The sequence below is a fragment of the Erinaceus europaeus genome, chromosome 17 (genome assembly GCF_950295315.1).
Source record: "Erinaceus europaeus chromosome 17, mEriEur2.1, whole genome shotgun sequence".
Classification (NCBI taxonomy): Eukaryota; Metazoa; Chordata; class Mammalia; order Eulipotyphla; family Erinaceidae; genus Erinaceus; species Erinaceus europaeus.
The window spans coordinates 66,923,872-66,936,235 of record NC_080178.1 but is presented as its reverse complement, the minus strand read 5'-3'; the positions used below and the strand labels follow the sequence as shown (position 1 = coordinate 66,936,235).

The following is a 12,364-nucleotide window of genomic DNA, read 5'->3' as shown; positions in this document are numbered from 1 at the left end:
AGGGCAATAAGCATGCAAGATTTCAACCCCCTCCCCAGCCATCTTTTCATTAAGACAGAGATGCAAGGGAAGAGAGAGAGAGAGGAGAGACATCACAGTACCAGAGCCTCCCCCAGTGCTAAGGCACATCCCATGTAGTGCCAGGAATTGAAGCTACCCAGTGAGCTATCTCCCTTAGGCACAATGAGTACAACTCGAATGAAATGTCCAATATTAAGAAAATCGTCTAGTCAGTAGTTCAAATGAGATTCCACAAAGCATCCAAATCTAGGGTGCCTTAGACATATTGAACAAAATGTTGTGACACTGGGTCCATGTTACCCTCAGGCAAGGATGTGTGGAATTTGAGTTGAATATGTGCTTCACAGCAGTGTGTTTGCCCTGGACTGGGGATACAGCATAATAGTTATGCAAAGAACCTTCCATACCTGAGGCTTAGACAAGTGCTTGCTCCACATCACTGCAACCTTTTCTTCTGACACAGACCACACCCATTGACACTGGGTCACTTATTTTCTTAGACATGTGTGTCTATGAATTCTAAGATATAATATCTGTAAGGTACAGAAGTGTCACTTCTTCATTCTACATTCTGGATTCTCTTCTTTGGCAGATCTTTACACAGAAGAAGCTTTTTATACGATAAACCTGCAAAGGCTTCAGAGAGTCCGCACATTAAAGAGATGCATGTTTTAGTACCATTTTACTCATGTCTTTTATAAATTCCTACTCTTTTTAAATTATTCTTTTGTGCTCCCCTCACAGAAATATCTCTATTAGATAATTTAATTGTCTTAGGAAATGGCAACTTTGTCTCCAAATAAAATTTTGATCATTCCTTCCCGAATCTGTTTGGTTTTCACTCCATAGATGATGGGATTCATTGTGGGGGGTAACAACAGATAAAGGTTAGCCACAATAATGTGGATGTGGTGAGGGATACTGTTTCCTCCAAAACGGTGGGTGAAAAATGTAAAAAAAGCTGGGACATAGGTGATGACAATGGCACAGATGTGGGCTGTACAGGTACTCAAGGCTTTGTGACGAGCATCTGCTGATGACAGACTCACTACTGCCCGCAAGATCATGGTGTAAGACACAGAAATACAGCAGATGTCAAACACACCAATAAGAAGTGCAACCATCAGACCATAGATAGCGTTGACCTTGAAATTACCACAGGACATCTTGGCCACTGACATGTGGTCACAGTAGGTGTGGGGAATGAAGTTGCCCCGGCAGTAGGGCAGGCGCTTGGTGAGGAAGGTGAAGGGCATGATGAGCGCCACACTCCTCAGCAAGGTGGCTAAGCCAGCCTTGGCGATGACAGGGTTGGTGAGGATGGTGGAGTAGCGCAGAGGGTAGCAGATGGCCACATAGCGGTCCAGCGCCATCAGCATGAGCACACCTGACTCCATCCCTGTCAGCATATGGACAAAAAACATCTGGGCCAGGCAGGCATTGAAGTCAATCTCCTTGAGGTTGAACCAGAAGATGCACAGCATGTTGGGCACGGTGGTGGTACAGAGGGTGACGTCTGTGAAGGACAGTAGGGCCAGGAAGTAGTACATGGGCCTGTGCAGGGCCTCCTCATGGCTGATGAGGTAGATGAGGCCGCAGTTGCCCACGACAGCTGTGACATACATGAAGCAGAATGGCAGGGAGATCCAGATGTGTGCAGCCTCCAGCCCAGGAATCCCATTCAAGAGCAAGAACTTGGGTGTCAGACTGGAGCTGTTGAGCTCAGACATAATGTCTGCAGGTAGGGCAGCATTTTACGGTCTTTATCAGCAGTTGCTTTCTGGACAAGAGAATTATTCAGAGGTCATGAAAGAGTTTGAAATGAAAAAGTGGTGTTTGGAATAGTAAGCCTAAAATATACATCTATGTTTGTGCTGCACTATAAGTAATAGAAAAGATTTGGAAACAATCCAAGTATACAATTATAAATGACAGACTAAGAAAGCTTTGGTGTATTTACACTGCTGAAAACTATCCAGTTGTAAGACAATGAAATCAGCAAAATGATTAAGTCTCACCTCTAGCTACAACATCAGTGGAGACAAATCTTGCTAAACAGAATGAGCCAGAAAGACAAAAGATGAATCCCATGTGATCTCATGAATATGCAGTGTGTAGTAGAAAAGCAAAGAGAGAGGTGAAGCACAAGCAAACTTTTCATCGTCGTTGCAGATCTGAGTTATTATAGGCAGTGTGGTGAATGGGCTGACAGTGAGAAGGGAGGTCAGTGTCTCCTGGTGAGGGAGACGGACGGCATTCTGGTGTTTGGAGGCATTCTGTGTTAACGCTTATTTTGAGGAGGTGTGAAATCAAATCCCAGAAACCATCTTGTAAATATATATGCATTTCCTAATTAAAATAAATTTTACAAAAAGGACTTGGAATAAGACATGCTGATTACGTTCTCCTGGATTCACACTGTGTCATTTATTCGTTTATGAGGAAAAAAAAAAGTGTGGTCTTGGAGGTGGTGCAGTAGATAAAGCACTGGACTCTCAAGCATGGGGTCCTGAGTTCGATCCCTGGCAGCACATGTACCAGAGTGATGTCTGCTTCTTTCTCTCTCTCCTCCTACCACATAAATAAATAAATAAATAAACTTTAATAAATAAGAAAAATGCTACAAAATGAAGATTATTTATCATTTTATTTTTTGTTCTACCATCAGTTCTCACATAGCATACTATATTGACAAGTTGTTTGTTCACTTTTTGCTTTGCTGTAAAATGAAGAAAATATCTGTGCCAATCCAGAAGACTGTCAAAATTATTCAGTTAGGTAATTTATATCATAAACTAAAACTGCAGAGTCCCCTTCTGGGGACTGAGTAAATATCAGCATTAATATTACAGTTGTATCTACTATTATTATTGTGCCCTCTCTCTGTATGAAGTGTGTCTCAACACCAAGCTTACCTGGCTGAATATAAATCCAAATGGGGCTGCTTAGTCTTGCTGTGAGTTAAGTGCCATATGCACACTTTGGAAATGGGAAGCTAGTAGGACATTTTGCCAAACCTTAATTATACTTAACTATAATTGAGAAGTGAATCTTAAAAAGTGAATTTTAATATGACCATCTACAAGATTAAAATATATTTCCATATTTTAGACAAAAAAAAAAATACAAACATACAAATCTCTCAACTCTAGAGAGAAATCCAGGTACCTCCCTTCCATTAAAATACCCGCGACACTCCTTGTAACTCTAGGTAACTAAGCATATGGCTAGCCATTGATCTGCAAAGGGAACTTGTGTCCATGGGATGCCACCTCTGATGAGTCTGTCCTTCGTAGATAGCCTGAAGGCACTGGAGCCACAGGATCTAAAAGAAAAGACAGAGATACTAGGAAATCAGAAGACACAGAATAGTGGACTGTACACCTGATTTGCAAGCTAGATTTGACTACTTCTCGTGGGCTCTTCCAACGTCTACATCATGTAACTAAAGAGATTGATACATATTTATTTAAAACTAGGCAAATGAATAGATTTATTTAGTACCAGTTCTTTTTCTTCAGTTGCAAGAAAAGATATCATCCACCCTACTTTACATACCACACACATACTCTTAAACTTAGAATATGTTCAAAAGAAGGAAAACAGGAAAGGTGAGCATCTTCTGACTAATAATATGTACATCTAGTTTTACTTTATACTTGTTAGATGCAGTAGTTTTAAAGTTTTAAGTGTAGTTGCTTTTCTGCTTAGTGTGAGATGGAAAATTCCCTGCCCTTTTCCCCTTGACAAACAGGACCTAAACAGTGAAGGCCATCAGTTATTTTGCAAGCTGCTTGAAAGACCCTGCACCTGGCAAGCCTTATCAGGGCCTTTGCATAGGGTTTGAGGAACGCTCTTACCGAATAGTTACAGCAGATGCCCGGATAAAATTGCAAACAGATGGCCGGTGGTCCCAGCAGATGGCAAAAGAATGTGGTGACCCCCACTTTGGCTGGGTACTATTGGCCTGGTTCATGGTGTGATGTTTAGAACTAGCTCATGCTTTGCTCTGAATGGATCATGCTTTTGCTGAGTTTGAAATGATTGGATTTTGCGTTTTCTATAGCATGTTATTGGATATAGGCTGATAAGGTGATGTGTTCCCCCTCCCTGAGTGTAGTCTGAATTCCTATAAATTGTGTGGTTTGAGCCTTGTTCAGGGTTGAGCTGGTGGACTGCTGTCAGTCACCACTCAGCCTGGATTCGAATTCGTGAATAAACATCTTTTGCTTCCTTGCAGTGGATGGTGGTTTGATTCTGCTTGCTAACAATAATTACTTATAAAGACATGGACATTCAGACTCTGTGAGCTTCCAATATTAATTATTTTTTTAAAATATTTTATTTATTTATGAGAAAGATAGGAGGAGAGAGAAAGAACTAGACATCACTCTGGCACATGTGCTGCCAGGGATCAAACTCAGGACCTCATGCTTAAGAGTCCAAAGCTTTACCACTGCACCACCTCCTGGACCACGCCAATACTAATTCTATGGATGGACTTGAGAAAAAATTTAAACCTTCATTTGTACACTGTTCATGATTTTTAAAGGGAGGACATATTAGTACATATTAAGTAAGTTTTGGATCAAGGAGACAGAAGTTAGTCGTACAAGTGGTGTCTGACATCTGATACAATGTAATTTATTTGTTATAACCACAGATAATAATTATCAGATTATATGCTGGAACCTGTAATGCTTACTTAGCAGGCATTTTTTGATATGCCAGGTATTAGCAGAGTTTGTAGGGATACATTAGTCAATCACACAAAATCCTTTTAAATAATGGAGTTAATGTTTCCAAGAGGATTAATTTTTGTCATCAAATCTATAGTAATGTCAGGAACTTACATTACTTTACTTGTTTCATGTATGAGGAAAAGCAAGTGCAGGATGATGACTCAATAAAATGTCCAAATTCTGGGAGTCGACAGGTAGTGCAGCAGGTTAAGTGCACGTGGCGCAAAGTGCAAGGACCAGCTTAAGGATACCGGTTCCACCGCCCCCCACCTGCAGGGAAGTCGCTTCACAAGCAGTGAAGCAGGTCTGCAGGTGTCTATCTTTCTCTCCCTCTCTCTGTCTTCCCCTCCTCTCTCCATTTCTCTCTGTCCTATCCAACAACAATGACAATAATAACTACAACAATAAAACAAGAGCAACAAAAGGGAATACATAAATAAATAAAATATAAAAAAATGTCCAAGTTCAAACAATAAAAGCTAGTAGAGACAAGATTCAGGTCTATGTTTGTTGAACCTTGGAGTTATATGCTTATTAAATATTCATCTGTCGACCTAACTTACTGATCATAATTCTGGGATATAATTATGTATACTGGTAATTAAGCAACTGGTGATGATATAGTAGGAAAAATTTTCTAAGTTATACTTCAGGGAAGAGATAGAACAAATGCATAAAGTCGGTCACAGAAAGTCAGTCTTTGAGGGGGTAGATAGCATAATGGTTATGCAAAGAGACTCATGACTGAGGCATCAAAGCTCAAACTCCCCCCTCCCCAAACCAAACACAACCATAAACCAGAGCTAAGCAGTACTCTGATTAAAAAAAAAAAAAAGAATCCAAATCAGAAGTCATTCTCTAGCTAAGGGAATTCTCTATAGAGAACTCATTGATAAGATAAATGAATTCCTGTTCTTGTACTCATTCACATAGATATGATATAGCACCTGTTAGGGAAGTTAAACAGGAACATTTTTATAATGAAGATTCCTCATGGTTTGGGAAGTGGTTCAGTGTACACAGCATTAGACGCTCAAGCATGAGGTCTTGAGTTCAATCCCTAGCAGCACATGTACCAGAGTGATACCTGGTTCTTTCTCTCTCTTCTCTTTCTCATTAATTAATAAAATATTTTTTAAAAATTCCTCTAGGAATTTTCTATATGTAAGATTCAAGACTAGTCTGTTACTTTCTACTTGTCCACAAAGATCACTATTACAGACAGAAGTTATGAAAATAGATCACCATGAATTAACATCCCAAAATTCTCATTTTCCTCCCATTCAGAGCCCACTCTGGTCTAGCCTTCAGATGAACTAGTTAGGGGAATGATGTTTTTCCTCTTTACCCTCCAATGGTCATCTATTCTAGTCAGAGTCAAAAAGAAAACCTGAAATTCCAACAACCAACTCTTTAAATCTTGTGTTTCTTGTACTACATGCTTAGTACTTGGGGGAAGTATAAAGTTAGGAGGTCACCAACACTCACCTCAGTGTCAGAAAATATCAGACTTGTGGTCATGACTAAGGTGACGGAATAGCAAAGGGTTTTGCAACCAGCAGTTTCCACCTATATATAGCAACGCTGTCCCCTTGGAGGATACAGTCTTGAGTGTCTGCACCTGATTAGGTCCTCACAGCTGATGTTTCAGAGGGCTCTGATGAGAGTAAAGATTCGCTGGGACTTCTGAGGTTGAGTCTATTTTTTATCAACTTTGTAAGCAAGAGTGAAACTATAAAACAATTAGGATATGAAAGTAAAATGTTTTCTCCCAGATATAGACTCTGACTAAAAGATATGGTAGTTAACGAACTTATTTTCCATTGACTTTTGTTTATAAAATAATTGGTCCTAGTATATAATCATAAAATTCCAAAAATATATTAAAACAGCTACAATGTCATTCTCACCACTCACCATCCACAAATATATTCAAGGTATGTGTATGAGTGCTTTGTGGATTTGTATGTTTATGTACACATTAATGTGTGTTGAGTCATATATATATATATATATATATATATATATATATACTGAAGGCTGAAAGTGAAAGTGACAGACACAGAAAAAGATGAAAGGTCAGAGTAGTATATGTTACATAAGCCTAATAAATTAGTTCTGTGTCTAGTTGATAGTTTGTCCTGGGTTTATTGAATAAATATGTGAATACACAAAAATTACACACAGTATGTATACATATATTTCAGACTGTGATCAAAACAGTTTAACACACTGCATATATTTGATTACCGATGGGCCTCCAGTTTGAAAGTCTGGTGTGTTCTCAGTGTGGCATCTCCTCAGCCTGGCAATGATATTTCAAATCTGACACCAAAAGCACAATTTGTATTTTATATGTATCATCATATGTATATATCCTACTCATGCAATTTTTTAAAATTTGTAAAATGGAAATATTGTCATTCATACTTCAGTAAAGCTGGGAAAAAATAAAAGTTAAGAAGTGTTAACATCTTACTTTGAAGCATGACAGAACAATACCTGAAAAAAAATGTTTTTTAAAAAAGTTAAATAATCAGACAGCTCTGGGGATATGGAAGAGCATAGCATTTACATGGTAGAAGTCTCAATTTCCCCATACCACCATATGCAAGAACTCTAGCCTCTCTTTTTTTCTATCATTCATAAGAATAAATAAAATTTTAAAGGAAAACAAGCAAACAAAATAATGGGTGAGGAATACACAATTACTGGGAAATACCATAATTTAGTCATTCATTTTTTTTGTAAATAAGTATGTGTGTGTGTGTGTGAAATTCTCACTATACTTTTAGAAGAGGAAAACATGGAAGTTGGGTGGTAGCAACAGTGGGTTAAGTGCACATGGCGCAAAGAGCAAGGACCAGCCTAAGTTCGAGCCCCTGGCTCTCCACCTGCAGGGAAGTCACTTCACAAGCCGTGAAGCAAGTCTTCAGGTGTCTATCTTTCTCTCCCTCTGTCTTCCCTTCCTCTCTCCATTTCTTTCTGTGCTATCCAACAATGATGACATCAATAACATCAATTAAAAAAAAAAAGAAGAGGAAAACACTTTAATTGCCTTGTCTACTGAATATCAGCTACACTACAAAGAATATGGCTGTATGGTTGAAGCCCCCAGGTCCCCACCTGCAGGGGGGTCGCTTCACAAGTGCTAAAACAGGTCTGCAAGTGTACCTGTCTCTCTCCCTCTCAAGTTCTCTCCATCCTATAAAAAAATTTGAAAAAATGGCCACCGGAGCAGTAGATTCATAGTGCAAGCACTGAGCCCCATCAATAACCCTGGAGGCTCAAATAAATAAAAATACAAAGTGTAGCTGTAAATGTGATGTAGTTCTGTAACAAAATAAAGCTGATGAATACGAAAAAAAGTATCTAGAAACAAATTTGCACACACATGAATTGTAACTATATTCAGATTTGTAACTTCTAAGTGGAGAAAAGGCCCTTATTACATTAAATAGTGCTAAATGAACTTAACATGCACGAAATAAAGTGTTTCTTTGCCCTTCATTTGTATCATACACAATGAAAAACATATTACAGCTTTCATTTAGAATGAGGAAAATAGGAGGAAGAAGATTAGATTCTTATATTCTGAGACTTTAAAATGGCATAAGGTGGATGGGGGTAGATATGATGGTTATACAAAGAGACTGTAGGGAGGCGTTAAGGGGATTTGAAACTGGATCCTCAAGAGTGATAATGTGTACACTCTATCAGGTGTACTACCACCAACCTCTTAACACAGGTGGGGAGCCAGGGGCTTGAACCGGGATCCTTACGTTGGTCCTTGCGCTTTACGCCACCTGTGCTTAACCTATTGCACTACTGCCCGACTCCCATCTAAGGATATTTCCATCCTTGATTTTAAAATCTCTTCAGTCTTTCTAACCTAACAATAAACACATCTGATATAATTGTTATATTTTCCCACGTTATTTCTCTTCTCTTCTTTAAAGACATTTTTATAAACCCAAAGTCAGTGTTATTATCTATGATGGTGTTGCTTTCCCCCTTTACTCACTTTCAATCAGATAGAGTTGTGTATTCTGGGGATTTTTACCTTTATTTTATTTATATTGTTGTTGTTGTTTTGCCTCCAGGGTTATTGCTGGGGCTCAGTGCCTGTACTATGAATCCACTGCTCCTAGCGGCCATTTTTGTCCATTTTATTGGATAAGACAGAGAGAAATTGAGAGGGAAGGGGGAGATAGCGAGGGAGAAAGAAAGATAGACACTTAAAGACCTATGTCGAAGCTTGTGAAATGACTCCCCTGCAGGTGGGGAACCGGGGGTTTGAACTGGGTCCTTGCACAGGTTCTTGTGCTTAGTACTATGTGAGCTTAACTGGATGCACCACCTCTAGGCCCTCATTGTGGGCATGTTTTTAATAAGCATGTAGTAGAAGTACTTTTGCTTCCTCTGTCTACCTCCCATACTTAGACATAGTGGACGGAATCATATGTGGTTTCTCCCACTAATTTTCAGTCTCTAGCAAGCTTGATCAACACCTCCCTCTCCTTAGGGAATTCTCTTCTCTTCCCATGACTGCCACAATGGAGAGTGTATAGTCGCCAGCAGTTGCTTAAATCCTATTCCATTCTACCCATATCCCCACCTATGGTAGATATTATTGGGCAATATGGACTAATTATAGTAGTGTATACCCTATGTTTACCCCTCCTGTTCAATTCCTACTTCCTCTCTAACTGCTGGAAATTGTTACATTTGCAGTTTGCTCTTATATATTGAAGACAGGTGTGTTTGCCTATGGGAGCAGAGGGGCTTACCAGATATGTGCTTTGAAGACTCCTACCACCATCCAGAGTAATAACTGAATGTGTAGAGAGAGAGTACTGCCACAAAATGCCTTTGTACGTTTCTTTTGATTTCCACTTATAGTCATATGTGCTACATTGAAATGTATTGTATTAACTAAATAATAATAATATCTTTTCTATGTCTTTGGACTAAGAAGCACAGATATTTTAATTAATTAATTTTTCTTTTTCACCAGAGCACTGCTCAGCTCTGCCTTATGGTGGTGCAAGGGACTGAACCTGGGACTGTGGAGCCTCAAGCATGAGAGTTTCTTGGCATAACCATTATGCTATCTCCCCACCCCTTATTTTATTTTATTTATTTATTTTTAAATAATTTATATATTTATTCATGAGAAAGATAGGAGGAGAAAAAAAATAGACATCACTCTGGTACATTTGCTGCTGGGGATCGAACTCAGGACCTCATAGTTGAGAATCCAATGCTTTATCCACTGTGCCACCTCCTGGACCACTATTTTATTTTATTTTATTCTTATTTCCACCAGAGTCATCACTGGAGCTCACTTGCCAGCACTATGAATCCACCACTCCTGGCAACCATTTTTTTCCTTTTATTTTTTGTTGTCCCCTTTTGGTAATATTTGTTAGCACAGAGAAAAACTGAGAGGGGAGGGGAGATAAAGCAAGAGAGAGAAAGACAGACACCTGCAGACCTGCTTCACCACTAGTGAAGCTTCTCCCCCTGCAGATGGGAAACTGGAGCTCGAACCTGAGTCTTTGAGTTACCTACAACCTTACACCAGAGAGATCAGAATCATCTGGTCCAGTTTGAAAGCTTTATATGTTGCTCAACATTTGCACATTGGCAATACATTCCAAACACTGAGGTTATTTGAGTAAAATTCTTTTCAGAATGTTAGTTCTCATCCCAGTTTACTTGCCCTGTGATGATGGGATAAATGGAGAGTAAAACCACTGATACTGGTCTTATGAAACAGATTCTAAGACTTTTTAATAGGCTTTGCCAAGGAACAGCAAAATTTACAAAATACAATCCAGAAATTATCTATGTAGGGAGCAGAGGTGAATCACATTTGAAATTTGTCCAACAGGCAAAATATGGGAGAGTTGTGAACAATGTATTTGTTTCTATGCTATCTAGAAATTACATCAATGTCCAGTTAATTGAAGACACACATCTCAAACTTAGAAGGTGTACTTCTTATTTATTTAACTAATTCCCATCACCAATGTTATCTACAAAATTGAATCTTCTAGTAGATATCCAATAAATACCACTTTCTGTAATGAGTTCAGTTGGTTACACACTAACAGTCATGATACTGAAGCATTGTTTGTCTCCTTATTTGTGGATATTAATTCATAACTCTATTTCATAGGGAAGCCATCTTTCTCCTTAAAAAATAACTTGATTACTCCTTCCCGGATCTGCTTGGTCTTGACTCCATAAACAATAGGGTTCAAGGTAGGAGGAAACATCAAATAGAGATTGGCAATTATGATGTGGACATGATGGGGGATGTTTCGTCCCCCAAAACGATGAGTGAAAATGGTGAATAAGGCTGGGACATAGGTGATGACAATGGCACAGATGTGGGCTGTACAGGTACTAAAGGCTTTGTGACGAGCATCTGCTGATGACAGACTCACCACTGCCCGCAAGATCATGGTGTAAGACACAGAAATACAGAACATATCAAAGCCCCCAATCAGGAGGGCTGTCAAGAGACCATAGATAGCGTTGACCTTGAAATTACCACAGGACATCTTGGCCACTGACATGTGGTCACAGTAGGTGTGGGGAATGAAGTTGCCCCGGCAGTAGGGCAGGCGCTTGGTGAGGAAGGTGAAGGGCATGATGAGCGCCACACTCCTCAGCAAGGTGGCTAAGCCGGCCTTGGCAATGACAGGGTTGGTGAGGATGGTGGAGTAGCGCAGAGGGTAGCAGATGGCCACATAGCGGTCCAGCGCCATCAGCATGAGCACACCTGACTCCATCCCTGTCAGCATGTGGACAAAAAACATCTGGGCCAGGCAGGCATTGAAGTCAATCTCCTTGAGGTTGAACCAGAAGATGCACAGCATGTTGGGCACGGTGGTGGTACAGAGGGTGACGTCTGTGAAGGACAGTAGGGCCAGGAAGTAGTACATGGGCCTGTGCAGGGCCTCCTCATGGCTGATGAGGTAGATGAGGCCGCAGTTGCCCACGACAGCTGTGACGTACATGAAGCAGAATGGCAGGGAGATCCAGATGTGTGCAGCCTCCAGCCCAGGAATCCCATTCAAGAGCAAGAACTTGGGTGTCAGACTGGAGCTGTTGAGCTCAGACATAATGTCTGCAGGTAGGGCAGCATTTTACGGTCTTTATCAGCAGTTGCTTTCTGGACAAGAGAATTATTCAGAGGTCATGAAAGAGTTTGAAATGAAAAAGTGGTGTTTGGAATAGTAAGCCTAAAATATACATCTATGTTTGTGCTGCACTATAAGTAATAGAAAAGATTTGGAAACAATCCAAGTATACAATTATAAATGACAGACTAAGAAAGCTTTGGTGTATTTACACTGCTGAAAACTATCCAGTTGTAAGACAATGAAATCAGCAAAATGATTAAGTCTCACCTCTAGCTACAACATCAGTGGAGACAAATCTTGCTAAACAGAATGAGCCAGAAAGACAAAAGATGAATCCCATGTGATCTCATGAATATGCAGTGTGTAGTAGAAAAGCAAAGAGAGAGGTGAAGCACAAGCAAACTTTTCATCGTCGTTGCAGATCTGAGTTATTATAGGCAGTGT

The 12,364-nt window shown here is 39.8% G+C and overlaps 2 protein-coding genes across 2 annotated transcripts; both read right to left on the bottom strand.

Moving 5' to 3' along the window:
* Positions 1–794: 794 nt before the first annotated feature.
* Positions 795–1,751, bottom strand: LOC132534083 (olfactory receptor 52N2). The gene has a single exon (XM_060177512.1). The coding sequence runs from the start codon at positions 1,749–1,751 to the stop codon at positions 795–797; it is 957 nt and encodes a 318-aa protein (XP_060033495.1).
* Positions 1,752–10,936: 9,185 nt separating this feature from the next.
* Positions 10,937–11,899, bottom strand: LOC132534082 (olfactory receptor 52N2-like). Its single transcript, XM_060177511.1, has one exon. The coding sequence runs from the start codon at positions 11,897–11,899 to the stop codon at positions 10,937–10,939; it is 963 nt and encodes a 320-aa protein (XP_060033494.1).
* Positions 11,900–12,364: the final 465 nt, after the last annotated feature.